This window comes from Miniopterus natalensis, chromosome 16, assembly GCF_054644295.1.
Source record: "Miniopterus natalensis isolate mMinNat1 chromosome 16, mMinNat1.hap1, whole genome shotgun sequence".
In the NCBI taxonomy this organism is placed as follows: domain Eukaryota; kingdom Metazoa; phylum Chordata; class Mammalia; order Chiroptera; family Miniopteridae; genus Miniopterus; species Miniopterus natalensis.
Window position 1 is genome coordinate 5,971,902 of NC_142096.1, and position 24,038 is coordinate 5,995,939.

The 24,038-nt window shown below is 43.4% G+C and overlaps 1 protein-coding gene across 4 annotated transcripts in view; it reads left to right on the forward strand.

Annotated features, from left to right (window-relative positions):
• VPS13B (vacuolar protein sorting 13 homolog B) overlaps positions 1–24,038 on the forward strand; it is a 454,216-nt gene that overhangs the window by 362,569 nt on the left and 67,609 nt on the right. For all 4 annotated transcript variants that reach the window (XM_087825303.1, XM_087825300.1, XM_087825302.1 and 1 more), the window contains exons 40-42: positions 16,335–16,531; positions 18,287–18,468; positions 19,653–20,002. In XM_087825303.1, coding sequence (XP_087681429.1) covers positions 16,335–16,531; positions 18,287–18,468; positions 19,653–20,002 — 729 coding nt within the window. The remainder of the gene's footprint in view (positions 1–16,334; positions 16,532–18,286; positions 18,469–19,652; positions 20,003–24,038) is intronic.

Genomic DNA, 24,038 nt, shown 5'->3' on the forward strand with positions numbered 1-24,038 from the left:
TTTTAGGGAAATAATGGCGCATCTGTGTAAAATACTAAGCTTTTATATTTTTATTTCTTTTATTGAATTTATCGGAGTGACATTGGTTAATAAAATTATACAGGTTTCAGGTGTACAATTCTGTAGTACATCATCTGTACATTGTACTGTGTGTTCACCACCCCAAGTCAGCTCTCCTTCCGTCACCCTGTCTCCCCTGTTCCCTCTTCCCCCTCCCTCTCCCCCTCCCCTCTGTGTCTGTGAGTTGTTGTTCTTTGCCCAGCCCCTTCACCTTTTTCACCCAGCCCCGAAACCGCCCTCCCCTCTGACAGCTGTCAGTCTGTTCTCTATTGATGAGCCTGTTTCTGTGGTGTTTGTTAGTTTATTTCGTTCATTAGACTCCACGTGTGAGTGAAATAATATGCTACTCGTCTTTCTCCGATTGGCTTACTTCACTCAGCGTAATGCCCGCCAGGCCCTTCCGTTCAGTGGCAGAGGGTAAGAGCTCCTTCCTTTTGCTGCTGAGCGGTGTTCCACTGTGTGGGTGCCCGCAGCTTTGTGCCCGCTCCTCTACTCATGGGCGCTTGGGCTGCTCCCACACCTCGGCTATTGTAAGTAACGGCGCAGTGACCGTGGGGGAGCACGTATCTTTTCAGGTTAGGGTTTTCATTTTCTTTAAGTAAATGACCAGAAGCGGAATTGCGGGACCATATGGTAGCTCAGTTCTGTTTTTAAATGTTTGAGGAACCTCCATACCGTTTTCCATAGTGGCTGCACCTACTTACATTCCCACCAGCGGTGCACAAAAGTCGCCGTTTCTCCACATCCTCGCCAGCACTTGTCATCTCTTTTCTTTTTCACGGTCGCCATTCTAACAAATTCGAGGCGATAGTTCCTTATGGTTTTGACGCATTTCCGTGATGATCAGTGATGTCGAGATCTTTTCATACCTGTCGGTCATCGTGTCTTCTTTGGGAAAATGTCTCTTCAGATCTTCTGACCATTTGTTTGTTTTTCTTATATATTAAGTTGTAAGAGTTCTTTATACGTTTTGGGTATTGGCCCCTTATCGGATATATGATTTGCCAGGGTTTTTCCTGTGGCGGTGCCTGTTTTAGCTCTTTTTTTTAGACGCACTATAAATTTGCCCTCTTGTAAGTTATGTGCATGGTTTTATCAGAATTATTTATGTTACGTGAGCTCTACCTTTTAAAATTCTTGAACTGATTTTGAAGAAAGCTTCAGACAAATTTTTAAATTTTTCTTTATTGATATTCTAACAGACTTCTATCATTTGATTAATTTTAGTTGGAAGGGGGAAAATCTAATGATTCCCCTTGAGAAAAAAAGTGTTTCTGTCATGAAAAATCTGAAATGTAGCAAAGTAGAGAGACCAGGATGATAAACTCTGTCTCTCTCACACATCTTTAGTAATTACCCGTATCCTGTTGTCCTTGTTACATCTCTTTGCCTGATCAATTTTTGGTGGTGCTATTATTGTTCTTCTGGAATATTTTAAAGGAAGTCCCAGATATGATATCGTTTCACCATAAATACTTCAGTAAGCATTGCTAACAGCTAAATATTTTTAAACATAACTTCAATATCTATTATAGCCAATGAAATTAATAATAATTCCTTAATATATAATAATCTATAGTTACGTCTCTGTTGTCTCAAAAATGTTTTTTCATAGTTGGTTTGTTTGAACCAGGATCCCACTGAGATCGACACATTATATTGACTGATATGGTCCTTAGGTTTCTTTTAATGTATAACAGATCCACCTCTCTTCTCCCCTATGTCATGTCGTTTGTTTGCTGCAGAGATTGGATCATTTGACCTGTGTAATTTCCCACATTCTGTATCTTGGCTCATTTGACCTTATATTATTTAACATTTTTCTCTACCCTCTGTATTTTCTGTAATCTGGTAGTTATTATAGAAGCTTGATTATATTTGAGCTACTTTCATGGAGAATACTTCCCAACTGTCACAGTCGCCTTCCTGTTTCATCACAGCCGGAGGCACATGATGTCTGCTCATTTCACTTGGAGCAACATTAAAATTGGTCAGGTGGTGCCAGTCTGATCATCATTGCATACACAGTGGTTTTAGCATCCATCGATGTGTACTATCGTTTGTTACCAGTTTCCCCAACCCACAGAGTGATTCATTTTTCACAGAGAGAAGAGGTAGCCTGCATTTATTGAGCAGTTTTTATGTGCCAGAAAATTTGCTTGGCAGTTTACCTACATTCTCTCATTTGCCCTTCCCAAATCTTGTGCATTCCATACCATCATTATAATTTAATAGATAAACTGCAAATAGATTTGCTCAAGGTCATATAGCTAGTAAGTGAACCCAGTTATGCTGGTACTAGGAGTTTTTGGTGAAAAATTAACCTAGGAAATATTCTAATTTTATGTAGAAGCAGATAAGATAGATTAAAACTAAAGACCAAACTGAATGAGAATGACAACATCTATAGCATTTGCATTACTATCAATAAAATGATGTTAATGTCATATAACCTAAGTACTTCCCTTGCCCCAATTCTGGACTGCTGGAGCCCAGCGAATAATTTATTCAGTCTTAACTATCCTTTTAATGGGCTAAAAATGTAAGCTATATAGTAGTTCATTTTATAGAAAGTCTTGATGTCTGCCAAATAACATTTTTATAAAATGAAAACTGTATCACAAAGCATTTTCTAATAGTGAGGCACGTTAAGCACTCCAGTGTTGATGAGAGAAATCCTAAAATCTTCTCTGCAAGTCTTCAGACATCATTTGTCTCCCTGGTTTGGAGTTAGTCTTGTCCAAGCAGCAAGTTGATGTCTATATGACCTCCCAAAGTCCTTTCCAGTCCTGCAGTTCTCACGCTAATGAATTCAAACAGAGAAGGATTATTGGGCCAAAACTCGGAGTGTCTTTGGAGCCAAAATGCAGGAAAAGTTACAAAATACAGATGTCTGTCAGGAATGAGGTCCAAGGGGAGAAGCAGCCAGAAGTTAGGAATAGATATGTTCTTGTACAAAAAAGTTCTGAATTTGGCTTTTAGCCAGAAGAATTTTTTTAAAGACTTAGATCAAGCCATTAAACCATAATATTCAGTTGAGGTACAATAAAGTTCTGTGGCTGAAGATATATAGTTGCAAAAAAATCGTAGTTCATTAGATTGAAGGAAATAAATGCACACCAGCTCTCAGCTCCTCATACCTGCCCCAGGTTGTACCTTTTAGAGAATATAATCCTATAGTTTTCATTCAGTAGTAAAATCATTCAGATGCTCTTTGAAATAGTCCATTTTTTCATTATAAATGAAAATAAAAATATTTAAAATATTGTATAATTATGTAGCATGGCAGAAATGTTTATACATTTTAACCCTAAAAGTAAATCACTTTTGTAATGGGAAAGTCTCTAAAATTAATGTCATTTATCTTAATTGTTCACTAAAGCTTTAGGAATTGGTTATATTTGGGAACTATAAAAGAATTTGTTCCTGTGGTTTTTTACTTTTTACAGAGAGACATGTTCCAAGAATACTTTTTCCCCTGGGCAGCGGGGTCAGGGGAAGAGGGCTGGAATGGGGAACACCCAAGAAGGTGCCTGATGATTCTGCATGAATATAAAACCCATCTATGGGCACAACTGTTGTTGGGTATTTTTCCTGCCTTTGTCCATACTATTTTCTAGTTTTCTATTTTACATTTTGTTTCTTTCCATGAATCTCAAGAGAAAAATTCACCACATAAAGTCTGTGATGTACCCCTAAACAGCAAATTAGGTCTCTGTGGCTTATATTCTAGGCTAGGCCTTGTTTGAATTTAACTAAATTGTCTAAAAAGCATTCCCAAAATTCATCTTTTCCACATTACATTCTTTCTACATGATGATTTACTTAACAGGACATAGGTCACCACCAAATAATGGTGGTCAGTACAGCCAGAAATTCTATCTGCAGATTCATGAAGAAAGAGCCAGTCATTCCAGCCCAGGAAATGGGCCTCTCTGTAGATTTTATAAGATGATTTTGCAAGACTCAGAAAATGATAGAGATCTATGAGAGACTCCTTTGTTCCCCTAGCCACCTGAAACCCGAAAACAAACCAAGTGCACAGCGCTGTGGCTTGATATGTTCAGCTGGTATGTAAATGGACATATTTTCTAACACCCCGTGGCTGTTCTTAATGGTGAACCAGGGAAGTCTAAGGTTAAGGGGATTGGCACTAAACTACTGTAAGTCATTATTCCAGGCAAATTTGACATGACAGATAATAGGAAAAGAGTCATCATCAGCGTCAGAGATGCACCTGTTTCCTCGTGAGGGCATGTGCTGTAGAGACGCCTGACTGCGCTTCCTGCGCGTCCGCGTGGGGCTGCAGTGGCGAGGCAGCCCCTGGAGAGGACCGGCTTAGGGAACTGCGCGGTTTACTCGTGTTTGCTTTATCGCATTTGCACATGTGTTTTGAAATTCCAAATAGTTTTATGTGTTGTGAACAAAATTTAATCATATTATTAAACAATGCTTGCAGATTTTCAAGTTTGCATTCAAATACATTGTATCCATTTTTTTAAATGGATACTCCACAGTGGTTTGTGCTAATTACATTGCCATTTTTTTTTGTCTGTTGGATTTATGTATATTTGAAATATGACAGTTCATGTTTAGTTTAATGGCTTGTATTTTGCATTCATTCATAATACAGTATTTCCAAGGTAGGGAGGGCCTTAAGTTAAGTCCTGAAAAGATAAAACACATCTTTTACATGCATGAATTTGTTATTTTTATTTGTTCATTTTTCAACCCGTCCTCCAGGAAGGCTTCCCTGATATCTCCAATCGGTCTGGGAAAGTCGCCGCTCTTTAGGATACCCATGTTACCCTGGGCCTATTTGTATTACCGATTGGACTTCACTTTGGACTCCTTGAGGGAAGAGTTTGTATGATATTTATCCTTGATCTCCAGTTTGTATGATGATCTAGCATTGATTACTAATCTTTCACTAGTACTATGCCTAATGTAGTACTTATGAATGTTGACTGTGAACTGAGTGAAAACTAATGATATTAAGAATAAGATTGGCTTGCCCTGGCTGGTGTGCTCAGTGGTTAGAGTGTCGGTCGGTGCACCAGATGGTCTCTGGTTTGATTCCCAGTCAAGAGCACACACCTAGGTTGCAGGTTCGATCCCTGGCCCCGGTGGGGCACGTGTGGGAAGCAGCCAGTTGATGGGTTTCTCACATCAGTGTTTCCCTCCCTCCCTCCCTCCCTCCCTCCCTCCCTCCCTCCCTCCCTCCCTCCCTCCCTTCCTTCCTTCCTTCCTTCCTTCCTTCCTTCCTTCCTTCCTTCCTTCCTTCCTCTTTCTCTAAAAATATATGGAAAAAATATCCTCAAGTGAGGATTAACAAAACACAGAAAAGCATAAGGTTAGCTCAATGCACTGAGACGTCTCTGGAGATCATTCCCAAAGTAAAGCCCTGCCTGCACATCATTGCTGTTGCCGTGGTCTGTTTGGCGGCGCTGTGGAGCCCACTGAATGAGCAGGCTAAAGACGAGGCGGCCCTGGCAGCGTTTCTGGTCGTTGCTGAGCAGACAGCAGCAGCGGGACTCGGGCCTGCTCACAGGCCCCGGAACGGGGCAGGGATGCCCTGCGCACAGACAGTGCCTGTGAGGGCCGTAGAAGAGTTTGAGGTGAGTGTTCTAGTTCAGAAGAGAAATCCTTCTAATTTGGGTGATTAGATGTTACCAGATCGGGGTTTTGGGTTTGGTTTGGTTTGGTTTTCTGAGGAGATGAGAAAATAGTTGTGAAAGATGGATGGGATTTCAGGAGGCTCTGCGGGAGACACGCTGGCGGCTTAAAGCTTGGTAGCACAGTGGGCACTTGGTCTGGGCGGGGGGTGGGGCCCAGCCCCTAGCGGTGTTCACGGAATTAGTGCAGCTTCGTTTCTGCCGCGCGGATTTGTCCCCCCAGGCGGCTTACCCAGAACACCAGGGGTTAACCAAGGCCCCTGCTTTGAAAACTACACGGTACAGTCCACCCCTTGCTCGGGCGGGTCAGGCAGGCTCAGTTGGTTTTCATTTTCATACTTTTCTCACTCTTTCTTCTGGTGGCTGCCTGCGGATCGATCTCATCGTCTCTCCATCGGCGTCAGAATCACGAGTCCTTCTTGGCTACTTGCTAGGAGCTGTGTCCAGCATCTGCTGAAACGGTCCAGGAATTCATTATGCTTTGAACTCACCCACAGTGATTGAGACTATAGAGACATACTTTTAAAAACAGTTTAAGTTGTTTCTGACAATGCCAGATACTTAATATTTATGGTTTACTTGCTTGTAAGTTCCAGGAAGTCAGGAACTGTGTCTGTCTATCTTGCTGACCAGTGTACCTCTCACTTGCCCTTACCATGGAAACAACAAGTATTTGGTGAATAAATTAAGTTAAATTGATAGGCTAATTAATCTCATTCTTATACATACATTTATATATGTGTGTAATTATGTGGTACACATAAAAATATATGTTTAATAAACTATAGATTTTGTCAAAAATTATAGAGTGTCTAAGTTTTACTCCATTTACAAGCAAGGCTGACAGTCTCATGGACAATGATAGAAAATACGGGAGAGCCAGTTCAGAGACAAGGACAGTTCATATAGAAAATTACCACGATATAAGTATTCAATTTATGAGCATTGCTTATTTGTCAGATTGCATATTTTTGAAACCCTGCCACAATCAGGCAACTAAAATCCCAGAGTCAGTATAATGAGACGAATGAGCTCCCTGGGTTCTAGCACCAACAGTCCAGGCTCTTACTGTCATTGCAGCGCCTGGGCAAGCTGTTGACTCCTTCTGAGATTTATTGTCTTCATCTGTAATACGGAAACATTCTTACTAACTTACAGGGTTACCATTAAGATGGAATAAAATAATGTAAACCTTGACATATAGTACACACTTTAAAATATAAACTTTCTTCCTAAAATATAGACTTTAAAAAGCAAATCCTATATTTGTATATTACTTCAGAGTTGGAAAGAGCTAAAGTAATCTTATCCCATCCTCCTAATTTTTTATGGATAAGGAAATGAGGCTCAGATTGGTAAAGTGACTTCAACTCAAGGTGACAAAACTAGTTAGCAACTAAATTTAGATTAGAATTAAGCTCTTCTTGATTCCCAATTAATGTTACAATATGCCATATATATTTACCGTTTCTTACAAATGAATAAAATACCTGAACAATTCGAAACGAGACAGGATCACAATATTGAGTTTAGGGTTTATAGTTTCATTAAAAGAAACCATATAAAAGTAAAGTTGCCCTTGCTCTAAGTTCATTTTCACTCGGACATTCTTAATGTATTTTTATTATTTCTTTTTAAGGAAAAATATTATTTTGAAAGATGTCATATTACACACCTGCATTTGCTTGAAACTTGATAGCTTGATAAATTGATAAGATAACTGGGTCATGTGTTAAGTTTTTTGAAAACCAACCCAAACATAGATCCCAATAAAAGAATGTTACATATTTCCTTTTGAAGACTAAAAGTATTTCTCAGGGCTCTTAAATTACCATATTCTGATACCAAGGGAAAATGAAATGTGGACTTAGAGTCTTGTTTGTACGTAGAGGGTTTTCCGGACGGGAGGCAGCCTTGGTGCGGGGCAGTGAGCCGCAGCACCAGTGGGGCGGTGCAGGTGAGCTGTGCGGCTGTGCCCCACCCCCGCGGGCGGCAGCTGCGCCCGAGCACTTCCTGGACAGAAACCTGTTTCTGTTAACTCTGTTTCCCAAGAGTAGATCACATTCAAATGTTATAAAATCATGATTTCCTGCATTTGAATACTTGTGGTTTCTCAACTGGTTCCAATATTTTACGTGTGTGTGTGTGTGTGTGTTTATATGCCTTCTATTAGTTGAAGATATATAGCAGCTTTCTTTTCCTTCAAAATCAACTAAAAAGCAGATACATATAAAAAGAAATAATATTATAAGCTAAAACATTCAAGATCGCACGCATATTTGTATTTTATGTCATTGTTAAATGGTAGATTTATGCTTAGAATAGGCGCACAGAAAAATCAACAAATGCCATTATCCGAATAGGTTTTATTTTTAATTATTAACGACTGAAAAGTATCTCTCCTTAATTGCATTGGTTTTGTGTAATGAATGTGCTTCTCCTGTTATAAATAACTTGATAATAAGAAGTATTCTTCGTGTTTTAAAGGACAGTTAGGCCCAATCAATCATAAATAGAAACCTCTTCTGTACTATATAGAGGCAAAGCTGGGTTTTACCTAACTAGGTTTTAATGTTTATATTGCTGTTTATCCTAATTTCTACATATACTTTGTCTCTTTCAGTCACCCATGAATCCACTATTTCATGCTCAGACCTCGCTTCCTACATCTTAACTATCCACCCACCTCCTCTCTTCCGCTCATCGATTGAAAACTCTTGAGCCTATCCACCTGCAGTCTTTCCATTGCTTCTCCACTGAGGACTATACTTGGTCTTATCACCACCTTGGCATTGTTATAAATGCAGTATATGCTTTTACTTAGTTAATGAGCTATAACAACTTTCTATTAATAAAATAAGAGTTTCACGATGATTACACTAAAAGTTATCAGCTAGGAATGTTCCTGTGTGAAAGCCTTCCCTCCACCCACCCCCCAGGGGTGGAAGTCAGAAAGAATTTGAGGGAATTAATTGAAAGGCTGCTTGAGGCAGAAGATAACAAACTTGTAAGCTAACCACGGAGCTTAAAAGGAGAAGTTGAGGAATTAGACGCCTGCAGGAGCCCTGAGCGCTCCGTCTCATCCCTGGGAAGCTAGAAGAGCACGCACGTGCCTCTGGCTGTGCACTTGCCAAGGCTGTGTGCGTGCTCAGGATTGACATGAGGCCCGCGCTGCCACCTGGCTGATCCTGAGGCTCTGCACAGCTAGCAAGGGAAGGCGAAAGCCCGGGGAAGGCGTGCGTCACCAGGCACACAGCGCCCCCAGCAAAGGCCTCACTGCTCCCCAACCTTTAAGGAAATCTCTGTCTAATCGTTAACTGACCATTGAGCTCACTGAGCAGAAACTTCAGTGACCATATGACAAAGAATACATACTTTTTAGAATTAGTTCATAAGTGACACTAAAAAAACACAAATAACTACAGCAAATAGCAATGACAAGAAGCCCTGGGGAAGGGAGAGAATCAGATTTCCACAGTTGCCATTATTTATTAATAATATAACTATAGTAATATAGTTAATGGTACTATTTTATTATATCACTATTTGTTACTATTTTATTTTATCACTAATACAGTAGAATTTTATATCATTTAAAATGTTTTGTTTTTGACAAAGAAAGCATGTGACCAAACACGGCCACACTGACAAAAGACAACCTTGAATGCAACTAGAGAGAAGTGACTCATCATACTGGGTGAGATTAACTGCTGATTTCTCATCAGCAACCATTGAGGCCAGAGGCAGAGGGATAACATATTCCAAGTGCTGAAAGAAGTCTGCAAAAGGGAGAAATAATTGCCAAGTTAAGCAACTATAAATGCTTGAGATAAGTGGGAAAGATCAATAAGTATTCTGCATTTAGATTTCTTCCTAAGAATCCACTTCAGAGAAACTGGAACAGGAAATTGTAAATGACACAGTATGGGGTCTACTTTACTTCTCTAATCCAAAGGTAACTAGTTTAAAGAGCATGGGATTTATAGCCAAAAGGTCTGCCACTAACTAAATGTGTAATCTTGAGCATACTACCTAACTCCTCTAAGCCACAGTTAACCTATCTGTAAAATGGGAATCATATTTTCCTCACTATGACAATGTATAAGGAAATTCTTTGTAAACTGTAAGTGGCTATTCACAAGGTAGTTTCATCTACCACGGCTGCCATCAGTAGCATTATCACTGCTACTACCAAAACCACGGGTGACAGTGGAAAAGCAGCTGTTCTTCCCCCTACTGTAATCATCCGTTGACTTGGTGACCCAAGAAATCTGAAATGTGGTGGGAGGAGTGATAAAGATGGTATCTTCTGCTGTAACCAGGCTTCAGTAACTTAGTCCTGAATGGAAGCTCCAGCTTCTGTTACCGGCCAACCCTACGTAGTCGGCTCCCTCTATTTTGTCATAATATAAAGGAAAGGACATTTGAGGCAGACTGATAGAATACATCACTTACTAGATCTCTCCTGTCTCTCTCTACCTGCTTTTTACTGTGCGTATAAATCCAGGAAGACACTTCCTCTGTGTCCTTTGCCTCGCTTGCTGGTGGGGCCAAGTGGGCAGAGGGTAATGGCCCAGCTCAGCAGCCCCTACACAAAGAAATCGGAGCTTTTATCTAGGAGGACAGATGGGCAGTTGCAACCCTGCTAATAGACTTGGCAGTACTATTAAGTAATAAAAACAAATTAAGTGCCAAAATATTCTTTGTACCAAAAATATTTTTAAATCACCAACACACATGCAAATCTTCCCAAATTAGCCGTCAAATGGAAACAAATTGTGGAATAACATTTTAAATGCAAAAATACATGTGCTCTTACCAACTGGCAGATATACAACCTAAAATATATTCATATGCAGAGACCACATATGCTCAGAGTACAGTTTATTATGTATGGCTGGCTAATTTTTTAGGTCCTGTCAAATAATGCATAGGAAAACAGAATGTAATAAAAATATATATAATCTTGACAGTCATTTGAAATGTACCATGTGTTACGTGTGGAATGTTCTCCAGTGAAGCCAGTTTACTCACTCCCGCTTCTCATGACTCGGTGCTAGATGCTTGGGCTTTCTAAACTATTTTTTGGCAACCAGACTTTCTTGGAATAGTCATCCTTCCTTCAAGTTACTCCATGCAGGCATTAATAATAAATCCTCAGTGATAGATCTGTAACTGAAGATCATTCACATCATCTCTTTCAAACCTACAAGCACATAATAAAGTTATTTTAAATAGATCACACAAAATAGAGCCCAGAACTATTCCTTGAGAATAATTAATTGCTACCATATGAAGCTCAATATAACCGCACTAGGTTTTTAGTTTAATTACGTTACTACTAACCTAGAGATTAGCTGGGCAGTGTCAGCTTCTCACTGAGAAAGGATTAGTGAGCTAATGGAAAGTTTGCTACAAAGTGAGCCTGATTGCAAAATAATTTGAAGGGAGGGCTCAGCATGTAAAACAAAAGCTCTCCAAAGGACTGGTGAGGAAGCCAAGGTTGTTGCCTTTACAGCTCCTGTCTGCACTGATTGATTTAAAAGCGATTTATTAAGCATACAGCGTGAATCAGACTCTGTGCTGTGGGTTTGCTGGAGAAATAGCTGGAGTTCTTTAAGAACACTTGCTGGAGGGCATGGGGAATGGAACCAGGCCTCAGGAAGGAGCGGGGGTGCTTTTAGATTCACACCGTTGCCCCCCGCCCTGCCGGGGAACTCACTTCCAACACCGCCTCGATTCCCTCTTTCTTAGTCACCACCCAGACTCCACGGCTTCTCCTGCCCTGTCTTACCGGTTGCGCGCCTCTGGCCTCTCCCCCGCCGGCTTCCTCTCCTGGTCCCAGGCTCTCCCCGAACCCGTGGAGCCCCTGCTCTGACCCCAGCTCCCCTGGACCCCGCCCCTTCCTGAAGCCCCCCCCCCCCTTTAGCTTCGGGGCAGCCCTGGCCCGGGGCTCCCGCCCCGCTGGCAGCCTCTACGGTGCTGAGCTCCTTGTCCCCAGTGCCACATGCCTCACCCTCCGCCCCCAGCACCCTCCGCTGTGTCTCTGTCTGAGGGTCACCCTCCCCCCTTTCCTTGCATCTGCCACTTTTTGATCATTTGCTCCCCTCCTCAGAGGTCTCTGCCCCAGGGCTTCCAGCCTTTTCTTCGTGGCCACCAACATTCACGCGATGACCCAGCCAAGGCTAGCCTGACCCCCTCGGCCCACTCCAGCGCACCCCCACTCCCACACGCCGCCCTGGGCCCCGGCGCGCCGTCGTCCAGAAGCTCTGCCTCCTGAGCCGCCCTCCCAGCACCCTGACCCCTCGCAGCCACAGCCTCTGCAGCCCACACCCGGCGGCCGGCTGTGGTCACTTATTAAACTGCGTATAAACCGGTCGTTCTCGGCCTTCTCCCTGCCCACCATCGCACTCTGTTTGCACATCCCCTTTGACTAGTTGATATTCTTTATTCATCACTTAAAGCGCCCTCTTGCAAACAAATACCCTAAATGTCACTGCTGTTTGTCCTTCCATTTCCTGACAAAAGGTTAAGGCTGGACGAACCTGTAACTGGGTGTCACACAGGTTACTCCCCTCCCACTCTCCAGAGTAACAACTCCATACTCAGGATTTCCACTGGGATCACTCATTGTGCCTCCAGTTCAGTTTGTCTAAAAATGAACAATCTCCCCTCCTCTACACGACATGTCACAAGCCTGCTCCTCAGTGAGACAAGTCAGTGTTATACTTCTCACTAACTGGCATCAGCATCCACACAGTGGTTTGAGCCACAGACCTGGGAATCATTCTTACCACCTCCCTCTTCTCATATCTAATCAGTCACCAAATTTTTATGTCCCAAGATCTCCCGATACCACTCTGCTGCCACCAACCATGTGCTAAGCTACTACAGGTCTAGCTTAGACCATTGCACAAGCCTCCTAGTTGGTCTTTTCACACCCACACCTGCCCTTTTTAACCCTAACAGTAATCTCTACGCAGGAACCGGTTTCAAAAACATAAATTTGGCAGCATTAATGTCTTTGCTTTGAACCCTTCAAAGATACCCCTTGACTTTATTGAGATAAGGCCCCAAATCCTCAGTGTGTCCTAAAAACAATATGGTTTTTATTTCCTGCGTTTCACAAATGAGGAAACCGAGGCTCAGAGTCATTGAATAAGTTGTTCAAGGTGTTAGGACAGTGATTCAAGTGGTAGGGCCAGGATTTTATACGAATGAGATTTTTTTAATTTTTTTATTTATTTTTTTTAGGAGCGTTGGCTGACACCTTTACTGCTTGGGGGTGGGGAGGAATGCTCAGGAGTGCTTGCTGAGCCCACAACAAGATTTTTTTTATGATGGAGAAATAGGAAAATACAAAGATTGTATCTATAAGATCTATACATTTATAGCTCAATATATATTTAAATGGACAACTGACTAAAGTTCCCTTTAAAATACTAATTATAGTCCATGTTATTAGCTTTACTTTTGTAGTTTTGAAGATAAATATATTCTTATAATGGGAAAAAAGTTAATATGTGACTTTTGCAAATGCACTTACAGGCATATAATTTAAAATGTTTTCAACAGAAGTTTCATTTGGAGTGAATTTATTAACAACCTCTATTAACCAGGAAAATGGCATGTATAAAGGAACATCCTGACAAACGCATAACTGGCATATTTGGGGATGTATTTCTTCAGTGTTTTCTATTGTTTTCTGAATTTTCAGAGTAGCCTGGAATGTTCCCATTGCAGAATGTAACCACAGAGCCAGCCTCACACCAACTTGAGAACTAAATAAAGTTTTTCATTTGGTTTTTTGCCAAATCTCCCTTTTTGATTTCTCTCCGCTCCCCCTCCTCTAAGCCCCAGTGTTGGTTCCGTCCACTGTAATTGCCGTTGAACTGCAGATGGCTCCCCACAATAGTTCCCAGCTTGGGTTGCCTTGTGCATGGCCCTACTCCAACCCACGCCTGTACATCAAAACCCACGGGGGCTTTTTCCTTAAGGCCCCACTCTGCTTCCCAGCGTGACAGCTAATTTTCATGAGCTCTTATGTATTGATTGTAATGGAGAACGTCTGGAGACAATACCAGAAACAAGTATTTTTTTCACCCTTTTCTGTGTAACCTCTCTGCAAGGAAGATGATTTTGAACTTTACATTCTGTTATTTGTATTTTAAAATAGGTATATTAAGTATGCTTTTTCTGAACTCATTTGCCCCCTTCCGCTGAAATTTTTATATTCTTATGCGTGTGTCTTAGACCGCTTCCCACATCTTACCCCCTTGGGTATGAGTGTCCTAAGCCAAAGGGGCTGACTCACTGGCAGTCACTGGGAGTCCAGAGAGGAACTGAGCAACAAGATATTCCTGTGTCTCTCAAGTCATAGCCAACAGGAAGGGACACGTCCTAATGGGTGCGCAGCAGAAAACTGTTGAACTATGATTACAGTGTTTCTGAGCATCTAGGTTCAAGGTTTGTATTTCCTTCCAAGGCCAGCCCATGGTTAGGAGACCTGGCAAACGGGACCCTTAACTGCAGCCTACCGAAATCTGACAGTGACGCCCACGCTTCGGAGGGGTCCTTTTAGCACAAGAAGGATAAGTAATTCCTAACTGACATTTCTTAAGCTTTTAGGATGTGGTATTAAATGAGGTGCTCTGTCTCATGTAATCCTCACAACAATTCGTGAGAGGAGTTCTGTTATTTCCCCCTCTTTAGAGGTATAGGAACTAATGTTAAAGAATTAACGTGCCTGAGAACGCAGAGCTGATGGAACTAGGATCTGAATCTCATCAGGTCTGACTCCAAAGTCATGCTTCAACCTTCTGTGCTCCTTTGTGGAGAATTTTTAATGTGTGAGAGATGGGCCAGATCACCCAGTATGTGATTCACCCATTCGTTCATTCGTTCATGGATTATTTACTCCTTCAGCAACTTTTTTTGAACATTCACTGTATCCACTTTGCAGGTGCTGTGAAACCCGTAGCTCAGCCACATAGTCATTCCCTGACGGGATGTGCCGAGCAGGCAGGGCGTTGTAGAGACGTCACTGTAACAGGAGGTGTACAGCGATAGGAGTTACGAAGCAGGTCCCCATTTTAAAAAACTCGGAGTTCGGCGGGGAAAGGATTTCTCCATCTGGAGGCGAAAAGGCGAGAGGAAGGCGGTGCTGCGTTTGCACCTGATAGACGGGAAGGATTTAACACAAGACAACAAGAGACTAGAGAGAGGCTATAGGAACAGAGACGCAGAGGGCAAAGTTGGAGAAAGGGAGTCCTGGAAAATGAGAATTTCAAGAAACGGCAGCTGTGCGTGGAACACTGGGCACGGCGCTCGTCCTCGCTGAGCGGGACGGTGCTGCGCCCGCGAGCCTCCGCCCAGGTCCTGCTCCCTCCCGTCCACCCCCCACGCGTGGCGCGGGTTCCTTAACGAAGAGAAACTCCTGCAGGTGGAGGCAAAACGTATCCCACTGCAGGATTAAGAATCACTATGAAGGAAAGAAAGGTTAAGGAGAAGCCTGTTCCTTCGGGGAGCTTTTGTTAAGGTCCCGCTGTGTCCCCAAAGCTGGGAGACGCTAGGAGGGTGTTGCAGGGGCAGCTGAAATGGGCACACAGGTGATGAGGTGTCGCCAAGGGCGCTGAGCCCTGTGGCTGAGGAGCCATCAGACACGTGTCTTCTGTCTGTCAGTCCTCACCCAAGAATATTTCTTCCATTGATTTTTACGATAAAAAGATCAGTTGATTGTTTTCTCCTGACCTTTCCGTTTTTAGCCTTGACCGTTCCGATCCTTTTGGAAGTCACTTGGCACGGGAGTGATGCAGGGACCCGGCTGGGCCGTGCCGAGTGGCAGCCGTCCTCGCAGCCTCTCCCCGCTTCTCGTGGGGGTGGCGTCTTTGTCACCTACTAACATGTATCAGCGCTCAGGTCTACACTGTTTATTCTGTTACTTGACTCTACGTGGGTCTACGACTCCCGCGTTATCTTTTCATTACTATAGCTTTATAAGACAACACCTGGTAGAACTTATTCCCCGTTGTTTTTCATTTAAACACTTTCTTGGCAGTTTTCACATATTTTCCTTTTTTTGCAAACTAAATGTGTTTCTTGGGACGGCTCCCCGCTCACCTTGACCCAGGCGCTGTAGGTGCTGCTCCCTCCTGAAGGAGCGTCCCCTGGAAGCCAGGCTTTCCCTCCTCTTGGCTGACCGAGGCCATGGAGCAGGCCGCCCTCACACAGAGCTGCCGTCCGTTCAAGGCCAAGGACGGTGGAGACTGTACAGCGCCCCGGGCACCTCACACCCGGGCCCTGCCCCAGGCACCTCTCCTGTGCCTCCTCTCCCCCCTGGAGAGGGAGGCGGGAGGCCCTTAGCATGGCACGTTGTCGTGGGGAGGGCGGACTGCTGGAAAAGCTCTTGAATGGGTCTTTGAAACAAAATAGGAAAACATGAATGTAAGTGTTCATTCTAGAGTAATTATAAACGACTGTCCTTCACAACTTTATCCCGTTGTGAAGTCTTATTAATGCTGTAACTTCTGTGAAGGTTTAATTTGCATTTTCACAAATATAGAAGCATGGCCCTCTAGAACCTTTTTTATTTTAATATAGATTCCTTGCAGTTTGGAATACTGGGATGAACTCCAGAAGGTTTTCGTTGCGTTTCGAGAATTTAGCCTGTCTGAAAGCAAAGCTTGTGAACTGCAGCTGCCAGATGTCGACCTTGCGAGTGACCAGAAGAAACTGGTATCCTCGGATCTTTGGAGGATTGTCTTGAACAGCAGTCAGAGTGGAGCTGATGACCAAAGGTAACTCTGTGGGAATGGAATAGTGACACTGTGCTAGGAGGCGATCGCCGTCACCCTGTCTAGTGCAAGATGATTTCCAGCCATGGAGAGCGCGTTGAGGCAGGGCCGCGGCAGAGGTGGCGCAGCCCACGTGACGGGTGGCCTGGGCCCATGGCGAGGCGCTGCGGGGAAGGGCGCAGGTGAAGCCTGTTGCATAGTTAGCAAAAGATCGGTAGAAACGTCTGGTGTCTGCAGCTCCCTCAAATCGCCTGCCCCTGGAGGTAGAAGTGCAGTAGGCTATTAGCTAATGGAAGATGACGGAAAGCTCTCAGACGACCAGCTTCTGGGCAAACAATTCCTAAGTCACTGTCACTGAGATCCAAACACGAGTCTCACAGGGGCCCCATGGCTCCCCGAGCCACAGCCGTGTTATTGGAGTGAAGGTGCAGTTCCACCAGGTGTGGGCGCTGCTGAGCAAGGTTTTTTTGTCCAGGTTGTGAGGGAGTCCTTCTCATATAGGGTCTCTCCAGGCACCGAAGTCTCTCATCTCTCAGTGACTCCAGTGGGAAATGGTGCCGATTCCTGTAAGCTCCCTGTGCTTTTCCAAACTAGCCACAGAGATTGCCTTACAAAGCACCCAGCTTTCATGTCACCAGCTTCTCCACAACCTCTTTCAGAGCTCAGCTGAGGATCCACACTCTGAGACTCCACATGATGCACCCACACCATCTGAGTTCCTTGTGTTTCCACCCTGGCAGCACTCTGACTCTCCTACTCCTGGGTGGCTGCTCTGTTTTATAATGTTTCTAAATGTCTACATATTTTGTATCACCAGTTACACTGTGAGTTCTCTGAAAACCTAGGATTTATTTCGTTAGTATTTCCCAACCTAGTTCTCCCTGGGATACTATAAATCACAGGGTCACTTCTCTCTAGGCTCCTCGTGGTTTGGGGAGCCAGGCTAACTGCAGGGGAGCTCTTAGATATGGAGAGAAGGGGTGGAAGACGGTGAGGGGGGGAATAGGGCGGCACCACCTCAGCGTCCCCAGTGAGCAGGATGCACCTGCCCCGCGCAGCCCCCGGCTCTCGTGGCTCTGCGAGCGCTGGGGCAAGGCCGCCAGGCAGCGTGGCCCCCACGTACACCAGCGGCCACCACGAACACACATTTCCCTCCTACAGACGCCCTCACTGTTCCTTCTGGCCAGATGTCACTTGTGTGAAATGGTGTTGAGAGGACGGGCCAGTGAAGAGAGGACCGGTGCGGTGTAATTGTCCTTCTGGACATGGTCATAACTTTTATGGCACTTAGTACAGTATTCAGTGGGTGTTCAGTCAAGAGTCCTGACTAATTCATATGGGAACATGGGAGTGGACAATCTGGAGAAGTAAAACAGAAGCGAAACGTTTATGGTGACGCTGAAAGTATTGGGTTTTTTAACAGCAGAGTCATGCTCTGAATTGTGTTGGTCTTAAACTAAAGTGAGAGTAAATTGTCCGTAAGTTATGAGAGGTGGGTGGGGGGATGGATTGCAGGTAGGTCAGCACGGCTGGGGTTTGAGGAACGCGTTAAAATGTTTCTGCTAATAACTCACAGGGAATAACCAACATGACGCGAATGCTTAAAAACCACTTTTTTATGTGAGTAAATACAAAAGACTTGATAGCGTCGACTATAGGGTTACGGGTGCTAGCTTCAAAACCCTATAAAAAGACATTTCGCTTAGATGGCAGTATTGGGGAATTTAGGTTACTGAGCTTCTCTCTTCTTTCCCACAGCTCTGCCAGTGAATCTGGGTCTCAGAGCACTTGCGACCAGCTGGTGACCCCCACAGCCCTAGCCGCCTGCACCAGAGTGGACTCCTGTTTCACCCCGTGGTTTGTCCCAGCCCTTTGCATTTCCTTCCAGTTCACTCACCTGGAGTTCCATCTGTGTCATCACTTCGATCAGCTAGGCACAGGTACTCTACGTTACCATCAGAATAACATCCACTCAGTACTTACTGTTTCGTCCGGTGTGTTCTCAAGACACAGTTCATCCGTTTTTACAAAGAGCATTTATTTTCAGGAAGTGAAAAGGCTCCGAGGGGCTTCTGTTCTGTGTGCTACAGTGTTAGTGATGTTTCAGAGTGCTGCGATGGCTAATCTCTTCCCCACCCAAAGGCCCCTGTCCGGAGTTTTTAGAAGCAGCATTCATTTCCCCCAACAGTGAGCACTGGCTAAGTTATTCTGAAGTTCACTTCATATACTTTTGAACCATTTTATGGGCCTGTTTTATAGGTTACTAATTGTGTTGAACTGACATGATTCTGCATGTTTCCAATAGGAATTTTCAAGCAAGTTACAAAAATTACAGGTTTTACCGTTATTCCAATTATGATCTTTTTGAAAGAAACACATCTGTTTTTGTTCTATATCTGAGCCATTACCTCAATGGCAAAAAGATTCCAAAAATACTTGACAACACCTGATTTTAAAAGCATGAATATGTTCTACAAACAATGGACAACTTCTCCAATAATTTGAAGGACTAGCGTTTTTACAAGTTTGTACGGTCACCGCAGAGTGGCCTTTTATAGACTGGCTAATGTCACATGAATAATTATTCCTAAAAGTCTTCACCAAACCTTTTCTAGTGAATACATTTTGATTCGGGTATTAGGTCTTCAACCTACATGTAATGGAAAAGGGGAAAAACCAGATTAAAACTAAACAGAGCTGCTGTTCAGCATCTTGCCTTCTCAGCAGAAGTAGGGTTTACCCTGATTCTTCTAACTCTTTGAGTCATGACTTTGCTTTTGCGATTTGGTTTGTAGATACGGAGCACTTCTAAACAGCTCTCCTTAGATATTTGCCGCCTCCTCATTTTATTTATTGTCTCTGGGATCAGATAAGCGTCTGTGAAACTGAATGTAACCTTTGGACAATATGTATTTAAGAAGCCTGCTGATTGAACAAACCAGATTTGCTTGCAAATATCAAATGGTAATAAAATATTGTAATAACTTCAGGAGAATGTTTAAATTTACTAAACATCAAATATTGACTTCAGTAACCAAAAGTGAATAATTTAAACACCATCTCTTTAGTCTGTAAAGCATTGGCTCATCCCAGTCGCTCTTTTTCTCATTTGTTTTCCCAACAGCTCCACCGCCATACCTAATGCCCTTTGTTTCTGACAAAAACGTGCCGTCTGAACTGGAATACATGATCATCACCTTCAAAGAGCCGCACGTGTATCTTCGACGGTGGAACAGTAGTTCCATCTGCCAGGAGATCCAGTTCTCAGCCCAAGCCGACTGCAAACTTCTCGAGTGCAGAAACGTTACGATGCAGAGCCTGGTGAAGCCCTTCAGTGTCTCTGGTCAGGTTGCGGTTTCCAGCGATGCAGTGGAAAAGCTGCTCGACTGCACCATCATCGTCGACTCTGTATCCGTAAACTTTGGGCAGCACGCAGTTCACTCTCTAAACACCGCGATACAGGCTTGGCAGCAGGTATGCACGTCCTAGGACAGTTGACAGTGTGTGTCTGCATGGGAGCTTTCCCTGGGCGCGCCGTTACCCCTCCTAACGGCAAGCACAGGCCCAGATGCGAGAGAGGGAGACTTTGAGGGCATCACAGTACTTGGGGCCTTCTCTGCTTTGGCAGAGTGATGTGTTATTCTTTAAAACCTTCGGAGAATGCGGGCTCTCCACACGTGCATAGGGGAGCATGCCCACATTTTTGTGACTAATGTACCACATCTGCGTGGAAAGTAACATATTCCCAGAAAAATTTTTCCAAGTTTTATGGCTTTAGTTTGCCAAAGCGTCGACTTAGCTCTGTATCAAATTGTCTAGGCATCCACTGCAGACACGGGGGACCTGTGGAGCCTTCCTGATAATACGCAGTCCATCCTTTCAGAGAGAAAAGGCAGTGAGAGGAAACCCGTGAGCACGAGATGGTCTTAGTCTTTCCCCTGCTCTCATTCTGCCATTTTGCATCGTGAGAAAGCACTTCGTAGTGGATTTTAATTTCACAGGGTGTTTGGCTATAGTACGCTCAGTGATTTAGGAACAGGTCACGTCTGCTTCTCCTTCTGATATTCAGTATGATACTGTATTTCCATAAAGGCCATGCTGCTGTTTAAGCTGAGGCATCTCCCCGCGTTTTGTGTATGTTACGTGCATTTGTGGGAGCTGGCTCCCCGAGATAAATGGTCCTCCATCCACACTGACCTCTTGGGAACAGGAGCAGTGCAGGGGGAGGGGCTTGGGTTCTCAAACGTAAGAATCTTTATGGGAATAAACTTCTTTATATGCATGAAGACCTATACAAGACTAAGGAATTAATTACCTAACATGGCACTACAATAGCAAAGGGAAAGAAGATAACACATCTGTTTTATATTTAAAAATTCCTTTTTAAGGGCATTCCATGGTTTTCTTGTTGCAAAGGACATGCGTAAAATAAGAGCTGGTGTGATCTAAATCTTTGCAGCTGGTTCAAATAGCGATGTGAAAAAAACCTTCATGGCTCCAATTTCTGGTTTTTGTCATATTTTGAACAATGCATTTAATAAAAAACAAACCTAGAAAATATAAAAGAGTCATTGATAGAGGATTTAAACCTAAGATATTTTTGTCTTGGTATCAGGGCCATTATAAGAGGACTCATGTGTCCCAACTACTGCAAAATGGTCTTCAGAAACACCAGTTTTCTCCCAGGGTGAAAATATTTTCTTAGACACAGCTATACATATACATAAAACACAGTACATAAATATTTAAATGTTTTAAACCACATCAGAGTGTGAATGACTGGCTAGCACAATGCCTGGAAGGAATATTCTGAGGGTTTTTTTTTTTTAATGAAATTGTATATTTGATTAAGTAGAGCCATATGTCACGTAGCATATTGCTGACAGGTACATTCTATGAATAGTTGGTTCTGATTTATACAGGGATTTGGCAATGTTAACATGAGCCACAAGAGGATATACTTCTGTAATTGTTGCTGTAATTTTCTTGTTTCCTCCCATGTCAAGGGTACTTGCCACCAAGTTTTAATGTGGTAGGCATCTAACCCTGTGTATTCTAAAGTAAATACAGAAATGCACAGCTTCAAAATTATAGGACATTTGACATTGAAATGGGCTTATAAAGGGTTATTAAGTTCATTGTTTCTAAAATATTCTGAATGTGGTTTATCCCCTTTAGAGGGGAAGCTTAGTTTCCCAGCTTGGATTTTATTGTGTGCATAATGCTCTATACAGTATAATTGTTGACAGTGAGAAATGTGAATTTAATAAGCAGGATACATTGTTTGAGTTCTCCACAAACTTTTTATCAGATTCGTATCCGAGACAAGTCATTCATATCCAGTGTAGATGGACCCAACAGGTGAAGCATGAAACAATTTGGCCTTTCACCCCTAGGTCACAAGTTCAAGATTAACAGAAGCCTTCATTAGTGTCTGATTTCTGTGGCTGTAGATTTTTTTTATTTTTGTAAATGATTAATGTCTTGTGAAACCAGCTTCAGGACCCAAAATGACACTTGAAACTTGCTTTTTATTTTTATGTCACATTCCCACATTTGGACAAAATGGCATTTAAAGGAGATTTTTATTTAAAACTCAAGGTTATGCTCATGTGTCTTATTTTACACCAAAATGATCCGTGCTTAACTGCAAATGCCTATACAACACTCCAGCACAAATCTTAAATGGAAATAAGCCACCTTTTAATTACACATCTGAGCGAACATTCTGAGGTTTAGCCTGTATGATGTCATAAAATGTGTACGATCTTTTTATACCAGAATTTAAAATAGTCCAAGAAATGCTTGAACTTGCTGCAGTTATAATGAACTCCACAGACGAAGGAGCGGTAGAGAGAGCGATCCCTAAGGACTCTGAGTGTTCTGTAGAAAAACGTAAACAACCCCCTTGAGTTCTTTCATTTACATTTTTTCCTAAAACCCTCATTATTTATTAAAGGTCAGTTTTCAGAGATGAGAGAAGTAATAGGATTTTTTTTCTACTCAAGCCCCATCTGGTAACTTAACCTCTGTGTTACCAGCACGGTGATCCCAGTTCATGATGAAACTGGATTTCAATCCCGGGACGTCTGTCTGAGTGGGAGTTTAGAGTCATATCTCTTTCTTCATGTTTGTGTCTTGGGCCCAACAGAGAGGAAACATGTTTACAGAAGAGTGGCTTGTGTTGATTATATAATGCTAACTGGAAAAACCATCAGAGCTCATTATACACTGTGACTCCAGTTTGATTCAAACCTTTATATAAGATTTATAAGGTAGGATTGGACAGGATGGGCTAGGACAGGAATAGGCAGGACACTCAGAAGAGAAAAATTGTTGGAGGGAAATTCACCAAAATTTTAATAGCAGTCACCTCTGAGGGTAAAATTAGAGACTTAAAAAAAATCCATACTCTGCGTATTTTCTAATTTTTCTAGAAAAATGTTCTGTGAATGTTTTTTGCATTCATAATTTTAAAAATTACACTTATGTATTCGTTCCATAAGTTTTTATTGAGTAGTTGTGTGTCAGGCATTGTGCTGGGTCCTGGAGGTCAAGTTATAAATAGCACAGGCCTGGTCCTGCCCTTTATGAAGCGTGGAGTCCAGTGATGGAGACAATACTGAGGCCATAGTCCTACAGATAATTACTCTGTCCCAGCAGGGGTAAGTTCTGCGAAGCTGAAATACAGAGTATTACGGGAGGGAGCATAAAATAGGGGACCTCACCTGGCCTGGGGAAGATCTCAGAAGTCTGCTCCGAGGAGGGGGCCTGAAAACAGCAGGCTGAGGGCTAAGTGGAAAAGCGTTTGTCAAGCAAGGAGGAAAGATGTGTGAGCAGAGGAAAGGCACTGGGGCAGGAAGGAGCTGGCCGTGTTGGAAGGGTTGGAAGGGGCAGGCACAGTGGGAGGAACTGGAAAGGACTGGCGGCACTGGGCTCTCGAGAGCAAGTGGAGAGTAGCTCAGGTGTGGCAGGGCTAGGACGTCCCGAACCTGCGGGCGGTCGAGGTTTGGAATCGCAGCTCATGGTGAAAGCGCAGCGGAGAGCATGGTGGCAGACAGCAGGTGGCTGCGTTGTAATTACTTTGACACTTAGCCAGAGACTCGTGATTAGGGTGGCTGTCAAGCAGGGTTGCGCTCCCGGAGGACAGAGGTTTGGGAACGGATGGGTGACAGCCAGGGCTCGGAAGTCCCCGGGGATGTCTGGAAGGAGGCTATTCAGGGCCTCTTCACCGACTGCAGCCACAGGGCACCGCCCAGGCACGGGGGGCTCCGGATGGCGAGGAGCGGACCCCTCCTCCCAGGATAACTGCCCTGGATGAGGGTCTAGGTCGGGCTGGTCCAGGCTGGATTCAGGTGCGTTCACCCATCGACTCTTCGGATTCAGGCCTCAAAATCACCTAAACCCCTGTGCTCGTGAGTGATACATCCCTTTTCACTCTCTTGTCAGTAAAATGTTAAAAGACGGGGTGTGGCATTATTTACATCCACAGCCAAGAAATAGAGGCCAG